Source organism: Geotrypetes seraphini, chromosome 19 (genome assembly GCF_902459505.1).
Source record: "Geotrypetes seraphini chromosome 19, aGeoSer1.1, whole genome shotgun sequence".
Taxonomy (NCBI): domain Eukaryota; kingdom Metazoa; phylum Chordata; class Amphibia; order Gymnophiona; family Dermophiidae; genus Geotrypetes; species Geotrypetes seraphini.
In genome coordinates, this window is record NC_047102.1 from 20,064,315 (window position 1) to 20,079,241 (window position 14,927).

Sequence of the window (14,927 nt, forward strand, 5' to 3'; positions counted from 1 at the left end):
ACTGACATTGCTGTCGCTCTGGATGTAAGTTCAAAAGTGTCATATATGGATCTCACCATAAACTTACGCAATTGGAGAAGAGACGACAAGCATGTGTGAAAAGCGGAATGCTTTCGTGAAGGAAGATATTTCTCGAAAGAAGCCATGGTGGTAAGGAGATGCTTTAAATAAAAAGAAAAATGAAAAGCATAATTACTAGCCCTATTAGCTAACATAGCATTTTGGTAGAGCCTCTTACCAAATTTATCCATGGCCCTTCCTTCTCTGCCAGGAGGGACAGATGCATATACACTGGCTCCTGAAGTCTTTTTAAGGGTGGATTCGACAAATAAGGATTCATGTGGTAGTTGAGGTTTGTCGAACCCAGGAATGGGAATTACCTTATATAGAGAATCCAGTTTACGTGGGGCCCCTGGGACAGTTAAAGGAGTCTCTAAATTCTTATAGAAAGTTTCCCTTAGGATGTCATGAAGGGGAAGTTTCAAAAATTCCTTTGGAGGCTGATCAAAATCAAGGGCATCCAAAAAAGCTTTAGACTTTTTGGATTCAGCCTCCAAAGGAATGGACAAGGACTCACACATCTCTTTCAAAAAACTAGAGAAAGAGGAAGTGGCCTGTTTGGAGGATGGGTCAGGGACAGCCGAATCCTCCTCCTCTGAGGAACATTCTCCTTCAGAAAGAAAGGGTTCCTCTGAGTCTCCCCACAGATCAGGGTCCCTTACATGGGAAGAATGGTCCCGAGACTCAGGTGTCGACGTTTGCATGTGTCGGGTTTTGCGTATCGACTTACCCGACCTCATCGATACCGTGTCCGGAGAAGTTATCGGACGCACCGGTGCCGAAGTCTGCACCGATTGATGGTGAGCTCTCGGCTCCGGTGCAAGGACTGGCATCGATACCGATGAGGTTAGGTGAAGCGGTACCGAAACAGTGGAAGCGGTTAAAACGGGTTCCACAATCGGTACCGATACAGGTTGTTCAACAACCGGTACCGATGGCTCGGTGCGAACTGGCACCGGAAGGTTCGGTGTCATGATGGCAGGAAGGAGTCGTTCTAATTGTTCCTTCAGCTGCACCTGAAGGATGGCCGTAATGCGGTCATCGAGGGATGGCACCGGTACCGCTTTTTTCTTCTGCGGTACCTGCGGTGCCGCTCGACGCCCCGGAGATGAGGAGCCCGATGTCGAGGGACTCACCTCTATAGGGGCGGAGCGCTTCCGCTGGCGTCGAACCGGCGGCAGGATTGGGCTCACTGCACTCGAGGCCGGAAGACGTTCCAGCGGGGAAGGCTTCTTAGCCGGCTTACCTGACTGTTGGGATGCCGGTGTGGAATCACGCGGCGTCGAAGACGAGGGTGCCGACTGAATCGGTGCCGAAGCCGGAGTCGAAGGAACGGGGTCGGACATCTCGGCACCGAACAACAATCGCTGTTGAATTAAGCGATTTTTTAAAGTTCGTTTTTTCAAAGTAGCACAGCGGGTGCAAGAGGAGGCCTGATGCTCAGGACCCAAACACTGTAAACACCAGTTGTGTGGGTCCGTGAGAGATATAGGCCTAGCACACCGCTGGCACTTTTTAAAACCCGGTTGAGGGGGCATGAAAGGAAAAACGGCTTCTGCCAAATCGAAGGCCGAGGCTTCGATGGTGGCAGAAGGCCCCGCCGGGGAAAACCGAAATTGAAGAAAAAATTGAAAGAATTTTTTTTTTTTTTTTTTTTAAACAAAATAAAAGAAAGAAAAAAGGCAAATTAGCCAAACGTTTACGCGAGCGGGAAGGCAAGTATGAAAAAATTTTCAACAGCCGTTGAAAACGCGTCTTCTTAGCTCCGCGGAAACTAAGAAACTGAGGGACCGCGCGCCTCTGTCGGGCGGGAGGGCACTCGCGCGTGCGCGGTGCGGCCGAGCTAGAACTTTCTAAAAAGTTCTTAGAGTGCAATCACTCTAAAATTGTCCGTACCGGGGCTCCGTCGGTGCCGTCACCCATCAGTCAAGAATAGCTGCCTGCTTGTCCTGGGATAAACCTGGTCTTCCAAGGATACACCAGGATACTATTTAAAAACAACAAATCCACAGATGAATTTCTCCTGCCCTTATGGATTTATTCCCTCTTGAATTCTTGGCATGACAATCTGTTGATACCTCTTTTCTCTCAACATCAGCTTGGATCTTGGCTTGAGTCACTGCAGCCTCACGGTACGATAAGCTGGCTTGCTTGGCTTGATCAATTAAGGTCTTGAGCTGCTGGGCCGTGTTAATTAAGGAGTTTACCATCTCCTCGAGGTAAAGCCAACTCCGTTGCTCAGTGACCTCCAGCCCACTCACGGCTGTGGGGGATACCGCCTTTGTAGGTGTACTAGGTGCCACAGCGAGGGCAGGAAGTGATGTCAATACTGAAATAATAAAAACAACAGAAATTAAAGCTCCAATCATCATCATTCCAGATTGTGACAGCAGCAGTACAATGAATTTCTCTATTTGCTTCTAACAAACATAGCAACCACCTGCTTTCTAAGTAAAATGATTCACTAACAGTACATAAAAGGATGACTGGTTAAGTTTAACTCTGAAACTTCTGAGCAGCAAGGCCATCATCATGGTGTCAAATCATTACTGCAATTCTACAGAATTGTGCATTCACTCTTAAGCCCCCCAATATCTCTCTTCACTTATCTCCCCTATGCTCCTCCCCGTGATCTCCGTTCATCAGGCAAGCCCCTTTATCTGTACCCTTCTCTTCCACCACCAACTCCAGACTCCGTCCCTTCTTTCTTGTGGCACCGTATGCCTGGAACAGGCTGCCTGAATTAATATGTCGTGCTCCATCCCTGGCAGTGTTCAAATCCAAGCCCACTTTTATGAAACTGCTTTCGACTCCCACGCACTGCTATCAGATACCTAGACCCACTATAACTTCCCCAACCCTGAAATGTCCTGTCTAAATTAGATTGTAAGCTCTTCTTAGCAGGGACTGTCTATTGAATGTTAAAATGTACAGCACTGCATATACCTTTCAGCGCTATAGAAATAATAAATATTAATAGCATGTACACCCAGAACACAAGCACAAGATGAAGGCATAAATATACCACTATGGAAAACCTATCAAAAGTGTGGTTCTTTGAACTAAGGTACTATTTCTTTCTGGGTCAGGGAGTTTAAGCCTTTTTGTGTACAGTAAAACCTTGGTTTGCGAGCATAATTGGTTCCAGAAGCATGCTTGTAATCCAAAGCACTCGTATTTCAAAGCAAATTTCCCCATAAGAAATAATGGAAACTCAGACGATTCATTCCACAACCCAAAAACTTTAATACCAAATACTATATGTACTTGTATTGCAAGACCTCGCTCATTTAGAAAAGTCACTACACTCCCGCAGCGTCAGAGAGAAGAACCATCGGCTCAGTTGTGATGATGTGACTCGTGTATACTGTATGTACTTGTATTGCAAGACATTGCTTGTATATCAAGTTAAAATTTAATAAAATGTTTTGCTTGTCTTGCAAAACACTTGCAAACCAAGTTACTTGCAATCCAAGGTTTTCCTGTGTACATGCATATATCCAGCATAAACCAAGCTACTGCAGCAGCAGCCATATAAGCATAAGGATACAACTTGAAGTCCAGAAAATAAACACTCCCTCTATCCTTAAGCTTTTGTAGAGAAATTCTTGGGGCCTTATTCCACCAGAAAAAATGCACATTCAGAACCTCCAAACTTTTGTAAAATGAATCAAAAAATGGCAACGGTACCTTACTCAAAATATAATTTGCTTTGGGAACCTACACCATTTTAATTGCTTCCAGTCTATCCCACCGTGACAGATATAAAGAAGACCAATTATTAACCAGCTCATCAACAACTGCAATCAATGCACCTCATAAGCTCCAGAGTGCTCTCCACCGAAGTACCATTCCAGACCCCCTAACATTTCTGTTTATTTGCAGCCCAAACATGTGCTCTATGAGTATGGACATTAAGACGCATGACCACTGATTTCCCCCAATCCACTTTATACCATGACACAGTGGAAAATAAAGCAGTCATCAATGACATCTTTAAAAAAAACCAACAACTTGCAATGTAGGCCTCCACACTGCACACCCTCCTATAACACCACTTTCCCTAATTGTAATTGCCAATAGTTCTAAGGCCAGGTTAAACAACAATAGCAATAAAGGACACCCCTGCTTTGTACCTTGAAAGAGCTGACAAACACTAGACAAGGACCCATTAACATACACCCGAGCTGTAGGTGCAGTGTAAAACAACCGTATCCATTGCACAAGTAGTGAACCCACATCAAACCATTCCAGCACCTTAAACAATAAGCCCACTCTATGCTATCAAATGCTTTTTCCACATCCTATGACAAGGCCACCAAAGGATCATGCATCTGAGGAGCTATAGTCAGAACTGTCCAGAATGTATGCGAGTTTTCCATAGTTAACCAACCCTGTGTAAAACCACTCTGATCAGATGAATCAACAAGGGCAAAAATTTAGAAAGGTAGAAATAAACCTATAATTCTCCACTCAAATAGGATTTTGACCCAGTACCACAATTCAAGACTCTCCAAAGCAATCCACACCCCCTCCTCCTTTATCCAACAAAGCCTGATAATACTGCACCAAATAAGGAATTAATAAGTCCTGAAAATACCAAACAACACTCTACAGGCAACCCATCAGGGCCAGGAGCCTTCCCATCAGGAAGACTTTTCAGCACCTCCTTAATCTACCCTGCAGTCATGCTACCACCCAGAAATTCCTGCTGCTGCAATGACGTTCATATAAAAATCCTGAAATTTTTTTAACAATATCACCAACACTTGTGAGACAGGCTCCATATCTACCCACAACTAAGGGCACCCTAACCCTAATCTCCTTCCCACGCAAATACTGCGCCAAAAGACAACCAGACTTATTATTCTCTGAGTAATACAAAGACTTACGCATAAAAATGGACCATCCCACCTCCTTACTTAATGGAGCATTATAAGCATATCTTATTTCTGCACCCAACCCATCTGACCTCCTAAATCTGCCCCCCAAACAGGCAGTTGACAGGAGACCTGACAGCAGTGACAGGAGGCTGCTTCTCCTGTCATTACTGTCAGGGCTCTGCCTTGACTCAATCGCTCACTGAGCGATTGAGTCAGGGAGTTTGCATGCAAATGATTTGCACCTCCGTGGAAATCATTTGCATGCAAAAAAGACAGTGAGTGAATCAATTGCTGTTTCAAAATCTGCCAGAGAATCGACCAACAACAATTGAATCGCTATCTTTCGTGAATCTGGGCCTATATAAAGCTCATTCTATTTGAAGAGCTAAAGAACATTGTGTTAATCTTATACGACATTTCCCATCTTTCAGATCACCAGAACAAAGGGTGCTAATAGGAGAACGTTTAACATTGGTGTTGCTATACAACTACAGGGCAAACAGGTTTAAATTTCCTCAGCAAGGCTGACTGTGTTGAAAATTAACTGAAACCTACTTCAGTTTGCATTTTGCACACATTCTGGTAGCTCCAAAAATCCAAAGGCTTCTTTTTAGCTGATAGATGCTTTCCAAAGTTGTTTTCAGAGGGCTTACCAGTGGCTCCTGTGAAAACATCAGTTTGAGCAGGGCTTTCAGAGATAATGGCGGTGGCCTCTGCGGTGGATGCGCGGTCAAAGGTCAGAGCATCAGAAGTAGTAATCTGTCCTGACGGAGTCACTGTGACTGCAGAGAAATATGAATTACAAATGCATCTGTAAATTAATGACTGCACTAGACAATATAAAGATTCCCACCAAGTTACATTCATCTTCTCTTCCATTAAAATCTGTGGGAGCTGCTTCAGCAGCACTCCCCACTCCAGCCACCACTGAGCTGGGGTAAGAAGATAACTTAAACTATTTAGGAGAGGAGGCTGCTCTGGATATGAAAGGGTTGTGCTAAACCCGACACAAAATGCATTCTGGGAATAAAAGATAGCCCAAACCTAAGATGTAGTCCCACACCTACAATATATTTCTCTATAAAAGTGTGTTGGTTTCTGACGATTTAATTCTTCAAGGGAGCATATCAAACTGATCAAAGGTACAGCACTGTTACACTTGCAGCCAAGATGCATGTTTGGAAAATGTAAGTGATAAAGAACTTACATGTGGCAGCTGAGGCAGGGAGTAAAGTGATATTTTTGGGGGACTCCTTCTTCACTGGCGTTGCAGGTATTTCATTTTCCTTCTTTCGCCTTTTATATGGTACGAACAGGCGTACTGGACCACTCTAAGGGAAAGATAAGTTATAACAGTGATCGTGGAAGTTAAAGGAAACCTCCACTCTATGGTTTCAACTTTCACTCCTGTGGAAGGAAATCTTTTAACGGCAGTTAAGAACATAAGAAGTTGCCTCCACTGGGTCAGACCAGAGGTCCATCTCGCCCAGCGGTCCGCTCCCGCGGCGGCCCATCAGGTCTGTGACCTGTGAAGTGATTTCAGACCTCTTTTATAACCTACCTCAAGTTTTATCTGTACCCCTCTATCCCCTTATCCTCCAGGAACCTATCCAAACCCTCCTTGAACCCCTGTACAGAGTTCTGGCCTATCACTTCCTCTGGAAGCGCGTTCCATGTGTCCATCACCCTCTGGGTAAAAAAGAACCTCCTAGCATTTGTTCTAAACCTATCCCCCTTCAATTTCTCCGAGTGATCCCTAGTGTTTGTGGCTCCCCTCAGTTTGAAGAATCTGTCCTTATTTACTTTCTCTATGCCCTTTAGGATTTTGAAGGTTTCTATCATGTCCCCTCTAAGTCTCCTCTTCTCCAGGGAGAACAGCCCCAGCATTTTTAACCTGTCAGCGTATGAAAAATTTTCCATACCTTTTATTAGTTTAGTCGCCCTCCTCTGCACTCCCTCTAGTACCGCCATGTCTTTCTTGAGGTACGGTGACCAGTATTGGACACAGTACTCCAGGTGCGGGCGCACCATTGCGCGATACAGCGGCATGATGACTTCCTTCGTCGTGGTTGTAATACCTTTTTTGATGATGCCCAGCATTCTGTTTGCTTTCTTTGAGGCTGTTGCACACTGTGCCGATGGTTTCAGTGATGTATCGACCATCACCCCCAGGTCCCTTTCAAGGTTACTAACCCCTAGCAGTGTTCCCCCCATTTTGTAGCTGAACATCGGGTTCTTTTTTCCTACATGCATGACCTTGCATTTCTCTACGTTAAAATTCATTTGCCACTTTTTTGCCCAGTCTTCCAGTCTCGTTAGGTACCTTTGCAGCTCTTCACAGTCTTCCGTGTTTCTAACCCTGCTGCAGAGTTTGGTGTCATCAGCAAATTTGATAACCTCACATTTTGTCCCCGTCTCCAGATCGTTGATAAATATATTGAACAGTAGAGGTCCCAGCATCGACCCCTGTGGAACTCCGCTCGTGACCCATTTCCAGTCTGAGTATTGGCCCTTGACTCCAAACCTCTGTTTCCTGCCCGCTAACCAGTGTTTGATCCATCGGTGGATATCCCCTTGCACCCCGTGGTTCCACAGCTTTTTAAGTAGCCGTTCGTGAGGTACTTCTGTTCGGTCTTCACCCGCGAGGCGCCGGGTTCCGGCCCTCAGCTACAGAAAAAGGATGGCTCAGTGGACCCGTTTAGTAATTTCAAGTTTACAACAAGCAGTGTCTACTGCGAGCTGACTAAACTCAAGGTTAACAAAGCAATGGGGCCAGACAACCTACACCCCAGGGTGCTCAGGGAGTTAGGGGACGTCCTGGCGGAACCACTATCCGCTCTCTTCAATCTCTCGCTTAGTACAGGTAGAGTCCCGTTGGACTGGAAAACGGCTAACGTCATCCCACTCCACAAAAAAGGTTGCAGAACAGAGGCTGAGAACTACAGACCAGTGAGTCTCGCATCTATAGTGAGCAAACTAATGGAAACCCTAATCAAACACCAATTAGATAAGATCCTGGATGAGGAGAATCTATGGGATCCCCGTCAACATGGATTTACCAAGGGGAAATCCTGCCAATCCAACTTGATCAGCTTCTTTGACTGGGTGACGGGGAAGCTTGATATTGGAGAGTCCTTGGACATTGTATACTTGGATTTCAGCAAAGCATTTGATAGTGTCCCACACCGCAGGTTGTTGTGCAAAATGAGTTCAATGGGATTAGGTAACACTTTGACAAAATGGGTTGGGGACTGGCTTGGTGGTAGGCTTCAGAGGGTGGTGGTGAACGGCACCCCCTCCGTAATGACGGCAGTGATCAGCGGGGTGCCACAGGGCTCGGTCTTAGGCCCGATCCTTTTCAATATCTTTATAAGGGACCTGGCTGAGGGGCTTCGTGGTAAAATAACGTTATTCGCGGATGACGCCAAACTGTGTAATATAACAAGCAAGAGCACAACGGACAATATGAAACATGACCTAATCCTATTGGAGCAATGGTCAAAGACCTGGCAACTGAGTTTTAATGCCAAGAAATGCAAAGTCATGCATCTTGGCAGTCAAAATCCATGCGAGACTTACACCCTAAATGGCGAGATCCTAGCAAGGACGGTTGCAGAACGGGACCTAGGGGTGATCATCAGTGAAGACATGAAGACTGCCAATCAAGTGGAACGGGCTTCATCTAAGGCTAGGCAGATCTTAGGATGTATACGTAGGAGTTTCGTCAGCCGTAAGCCTGAAGTCATTATGCCGTTGTATAGATCTATGGTGAGGCCCCATCTGGAATATTGCGTGCAATTCTGGAGGCCTCATTATCGCATGGATGTACTGAGGCTTGAGTCGGTCCAGCGAATGGCCACCCGAATGGTCTCCGGACTCAAGGATCTCCCGTACGAGGAACGGCTGGACAAATTACGGCTATACTCACTCGAGGAACGCAGAGAGAGGGGAGACATGATCGAGACGTTCAAATACCTCATGGGCCGTATCAAGGTAGAAGAAGATATCTTCTTCTTCAGGGGTCCGACGGCAACAAGAGGACATCCATGGAAAATCAGGGGGGGGAAATTGCATGGCGACACCAGGAAATACTTTTTCACCGAAAGAGTGGTTGATCGCTGGAATAGACTTCCACTTCAGGTGATCGAGGCAAGCAGCGTGCCTGATTTTAAGAAGAAATGGGATCGTCACGTGGGATCTCTGCACAGAGTTAAATAGGGGAGGGTTATTGGGGTGGGCAGACTAGATGGGCCGCGGCCCTTATCTGCCGTCTTTTTCTATGTTTCTATGTTTCTACCTTGTCGAAAGCTTTTTGGAAGTCAAGGTAGATGATGTCTATGGATTCCCCCTTATCCATCTGGCTGTTTATTCCCTCAAAGAAGTACAGCAAGTTCGTAGGGCATGACCTTCCCTGGCAGAAGCCATGCTGGCTCGCCTTCAGTTGTCCATTGTTTTCTATGTGTTCGCAGATTGTGTCTTTTACCATTGCTTCCATCATCTTTCCCGGGACCGAGGTCAAGCTCACAGGCCTGTAGTTTCCCGGGTCACCCCTTGATCCCTTCTTAAAGATGGGCGTGACATTTGCTATTTTCCAGTCCTCTGGGATCTCCCCAGTTTTTAGGGAGAGGTTACATATTTGGCGAAGTGTCTCTGCTATTTCGTTTCTCAGTTCTTTTATTACCCTTGGGTGGATGCCATCCGGGCCCGGTGATTTGTTGCTCTTCAGTCTGTCTATCTGTCTGAGGACATCCTCTTTGCTTACCTCTAGTTGTACCAGCCTTTCGTCGTGATCTCCGTTTATAATCACCTCGGGTTCTGGGATATTGGATGTGTCCTCTCTGGTGAAGACTGACGAGAAGAATTTGTTTAACCTTTCTGCTATCTCTTTTTCCTCCTTAATCGCTCCTTTCCTGTCTCCGTCATCCAGTGGTCCCACTTCCTCTCTGGCTGGTTGTTTCCCTTTTACATACCTGAAGAAGGGTTTGAAGTTTCTTGCTTCTCCCGCCAGTCTTTCCTCATATTCTCTCTTTGCTTTCCTGACCTCTCGATGGCATTCTTTCTGGTGTCTTTTGTGCTCTTCCTGGTTTTCCTTTGTTGGTTCCTTTTTCCATTTCTTGAAGGATGATTTCTTGTCACTTATCGCCTTTTTAACTGCAGTTGTTATCCATGCTGGGTTTCTAGTTTGATTTTTTTTTTTTTTTGCACCCTTTCCTGAACCTTGGGACGCACTGGTCTTGTGCCTCGAGCACTGTGCCTTTAAGCAGTGCCCAGGCTTCCTTTACGGTCTTCACCTTCCCTGAGCTGTTGCTGAGCTTTTTACCTACCATTTCCTCATGTCCTTGTAGTTTCCTTTTCTGAAGTTGAGTGCTGTCGTTGTGGTTCTTTTCACCTTTGATGTTCCCATGTTTAATTTGTACTGGATCATGTTGTGATTGCTGTTTCCTAACGGTGCTATTACCACCACTTCCTTTGTGGGTCCCTCTAGCCCGTTGAGGATTAGGTCTAGAGTGGCATCCCCTCGCGTCGGTTCCGTGACCAGCTGCTCCATGAAACAGTCCCTTATCACCTCTAGGAATTTAGTTTCTCTCGTGCAATTTGAGAGCCCAATGTCCCAGTCTATTCCCGGATAGTTGAAATCCCCCATAATCACCACCCTTCCACTTTTGCACATCTGCCTCAGTTCGGCCTCCAGGTCCAGGTCTTTTGCTTCTGGCTGTCCTGGTGGGCGATAGTACAGTCCCAATTTGATGTCAGCTCCCTCCCCTCTTGTCAGTTTGACCCATAGTGACTCCAGACTGTCTGCCCTTATTGTTGTTTCTGTTCTGGATGAAGGAATGGAGTCCTTTATATACAGTGCTATTCCTCCCCCCTTCTTGTGTGCCCTGTCCCTCCTGTAGAGCTTGTACCCTGGCAGTGCCACATCCCATTTGTTGTCCTCTGACCACCATGTCTCTGTGATTCCTATTATGTCTAGGTCCTTATCTCTGGCTATAACTTCTAGCTCCCCCATTTTAGTCCTTAGGCTCCTAGCATTTGTATATAGGCAATTTAAGTCCCAGTTTGTTACCTTTTCTTTTGGATCTACTCTTGATTTGATGCTCCTGCTGGTCTCCTCACGGGCTGCCTCCTCACGGTCTGCCTCCTGTGATGTGTCTATCCCGTCCTCTGCCCGCTTCTTTGTTCTTTGATAGCCCTCTGGTTCCGGCTGTTTCTTCAGCTCTGATTTCCTCTCGGGTCCCTGTACTGCATCTTTGGGTTTATGTCCATAAAGTGTCCATTTTGTCTCCAGCCTACTATCACCATTTGTCTCTAGTCCACTATCACCATTTCCTGTTTCAGTATCCTTGCTCGATACTGTGGTCCGATGTGTCGAGGTCAGATCGACTGTCGGCTTTCCCCCTGTTAGCAGTTTAAACTCATGTCTATGCAGGTCTGGATGTTTCGTGCCAGCATCCTTGTCCCAGCCGTGCTCAAATGCAGTCCGTCTCTCCTGTAGAGCTTGTTTTTCCGCAGGAAGGTCGACCAGTTCCGTACAAAGAGGAAACCCTCCTCATCACACCATCGCTTCAGCCATCCGTTTGTTGCTTGCAGCTCGGTCTGCCTCCTCGCATCTGCCCTTGGTACTGGCAGGATCTCTGAAAAGGCTATCTTCCCTGTCCTCAGCTTCAGCTTCCTCCCCAGGATCTTAAAATGCTCGGTCAGTGTAGTCATGTTGAAATTCCTTCTGCTGACGTCATTTGTTCCGACGTGGATTATCACTGCTGTTTCCTCTGTCTCAGCTTCCTCCATAATTCTCTCGATTCTGTCGGAGATGTCCTTTGTCCTCGCCCCTGGGAGACATGTCACTAGGCGATCCGCTCTGCCTCCTGCTATGTGACTGTCCACCTCTCTCAGGATTGAGTCTCCCACCACGATAGCAGATTTTCCTCTCCTCAGCTTCCTTCTGGGTCTCAGGTCTATGTCGATGATTGGGTCCTCCAGTCCTTCTTTCTCCTGAGTGGTTTCTCCGCAAGGTTCCTCTCCCTCGGCTCCTGGTGGGTCCTGGAGGCTCCTGGAGGGTCCTGTCCTCCATCCATTTGTTCCCTTCTGAAGAGCGGGTGATCCTGTGTTTCTACCATCTTGCAGGCCTCCTCGATGAATCTTTCGAGCTCTCTGACCTGTTCGTTGATGTGCTTATCTCTGGTGGTGTCCTCAGTTGGTTCAAATTTCCTTGGTTCCTCTATGGAGCGGAGTCCCTCTAGTTCCTGTACTTTGATCTGCAGTCTTCCTTAGGCTAGCCAGTTCCTGACATCGACTGCATATGTAGGCCTGCCTCCCAGAAGGGAGGTAGTCATACATGTGACAGTCAATGCAGTATACTGGAAAGCTTTGTTGGCCTTCTGCTGCCTCCATTTTTCCTTCTTTGTGAGCTGGAGTGTGCCCGACGTGTGGAGAAGTAGAGAGAGAAGAGATAATGAGTATAGAAGAAAGGATAGATTTTTTTTTTTTTTTTTTAGAATTTAGTTTGGAAGATTGAAGGTTGAAAGTTGAAGTTGCTGCTGAGCAGTCTGGACTCCTGGCTCCTTCGCTCCTTCGCAAAGGCGCCCTCGCTAAGGCGAGCGCCTTTGCCGCTCGCCGAACGGCCGCGTGCCGTTGGCTCGCCCCCTTTTAAGGGGGAGCCTGGGCACTGAAGCAACCTCTGACGCGGTGGGGGGGGGGGCGGAGCTTACTCTCGCCGCTACCCCGATCAGTCTTCCACCACTCCTGTCCTCTGCCTGCTGCCCTAGTGTCTCCCTTCTTAGCCCTGGCTTCCTGCCTGCCTCCTGATCCTGCTTGCTATCCTGAAAAGAAAAAAGAAAGGTAAATAGAAGCCGATTCGAACGCCGCCGCGGTCTGCCTCGTGCTCAGACTTCCTGCCTTTTTTTTTTTTTTTTTAATATAATTTTTATTGAAAAAGCAGTCAAAAGACACACAACAGTGGTCCGGCAAGGGGCCACATAACAGGTATAGCAATGAAGCAAAACAATAAGAAATACAAATACCTCAAAGCAGAGGAGGTGTTATCGTAACAGCCAACATGTAGGCACACCCTAGCGACGGTGTGAGAAATAAGAGTCTCGCCTAAACGAGTCGCAAGAGGTTCCCCATAAAGCACCCTCCTCAAGATAAGAGAGACCGCAAAAACAATTTTTTATTTTTTCAATAGTGGAAACCCCACACCCTACATACACCCACTCATCCTACATACAGAACTATCCCACTCAATCAGTCCACACCATCCTCAACATCCACCCACCTAACACTCCACAGACATACCACAAGCAACCAAGCTCGAGAGTCACCGGTCATGGTGCATAGTAGAGGGCCCAGTCAAGGAGCCACTCATATCCCAAAAGGGGATCAAACAAGGCAAGACTACGGGGGTTGTGAGTCAGCCGCAACCTGAAATGCTCTCCACAGGGAAACGTATACGACCCTATCACGTCCAGTAGAGGCCGCATGAGTGTGAAGTTCAAAAGCTGCTAGTTCCCGCATTTTGTGAAGCCAGTGAGGGAAGGATGCGGGCTCAGGCCCCACCCAATGGACAAGCAACAGCTTTTTCACCGCTAAGAGTGCAGTGTATAAAAACTTCTGATATGGTGCGGTAAAGCCTGCAGCGGATGTTTCCCCCATGTCACCCAGCAATAAGAGGCCATAAGACCGGGGAATGGCCCTGCCAAGGAGATCCTCAAGAAACGGGAGCACCTGGAGCCATAAAGCTGCATGGGGACACTCCAAAAACATGTGCAGTAGTGTGCCCCTCTCTCTCTGACAATGAGTGCAAGTGTCATCATCCCATAAACCCATGACATGTCCCCGGGCCCTAGAGATGTAAGTCCGATGCAGGATCTTATATTGCATTTCCCTAAGGTCCATGGATCCCGTGAATTGAGTAAGGTTAGTAAAAAGGTCCAAAAAATGGGCCTCAGGAATTTCAAGAGCCAAATCTCGCGACCACCGGGCCGCCAGCCTAGGCAGATAGGAGGGGGGAAGAGCATTTTTAAGGAGCCTATACCAGGTGGACAAAGTGTTTGTCTGAGAAGGTAAGAGGGCCAAATAAGAGTCCAATTTCCCCATCGTCCAATGCTCTCCCCACCTCCGAGTTAGAGAAAAAAAGTAATGTCTGGCTTGCAGATAGGCCCAAAAGTGCGTATTCGGGAGGTCCCAGCGTGTCTGAAGGTGTGGAAAGGTGGGGAAAGTCCCCGTTCCCTCGTCGGAGAGATGTCGCAAGCTGACACAGCCCCGGGAATCCCACAATTGAAACCCTGAGGTACCCATTCCCGGGAGGAAATCTACATTACCCACCAGAGGCAAAAAAGGAGATGCCTGTGGGGTTCGCCCCTGTGCCTTCCGCCACCACCACCAGGCCTGTCTTAGCGGTTTCAGAAAGAGGAATCGATGATCCCCCCCAGGAAAAGATCGGGGGGACAAATGCAATAAAGAGACAAAGGAATGAGGAGCACACCACTCACGGATCCAACCTGGAGGGGAGTACCTATAATGGCCAGAGATGCCCTCATGAACAAAGCGCAGCAGGGAAGCAACGTTGTACCTGCGAATATCCGGGAGATTCAAACCACCTAGCCTAGAGTCCAGGGACAAGGTATCAAAACTGATTCGAGCCCGCCTGTGTCGCCATAAAAATGAGAGAAGAATAGACCGAAAGACTTGGACATCTCTGTTCAGAATCCAAAGCGGAATCGTTTGAAGCGGATATAAAAGTTTTGGGAGAAGCACCATTTTGAATAACGCCGCACGGCCCCAAAGGGAAAGAGGCAAGTCCTTCCATTTCTCACAAAGAGTACGGATAGTCTCTATATGGTGGAGAACATTGTACTGGTAAAGGAGATGAGATTGGGTGCTCAAATAAACGCCAAGGTAGCGCATAGGCTTCCGAACCGGTGGAATCAGTAATGTATCATGCCAGGGCTCATGTCTATGAGAAGCCAGAGGCAAGAGTTCCGA

At 47.1% G+C, this 14,927-nt stretch overlaps 1 protein-coding gene across 4 annotated transcripts in view; it reads right to left on the reverse strand.

Annotated features, from left to right (window-relative positions):
* The window catches only part of DEAF1 (DEAF1 transcription factor), a 97,123-nt gene that overhangs the window by 14,009 nt on the left and 68,187 nt on the right, over positions 1 to 14,927 (reverse strand). For all 4 annotated transcript variants that reach the window (XM_033928524.1, XM_033928527.1, XM_033928526.1 and 1 more), the window contains 3 exons: positions 6,151 to 6,274; positions 5,597 to 5,725; positions 2,139 to 2,389 (listed from right to left, as the gene is read on the reverse strand). In XM_033928524.1, the coding sequence (XP_033784415.1) occupies positions 2,139 to 2,389; positions 5,597 to 5,725; positions 6,151 to 6,274 (504 nt within the window). The remainder of the gene's footprint in view (positions 1 to 2,138; positions 2,390 to 5,596; positions 5,726 to 6,150; positions 6,275 to 14,927) is intronic.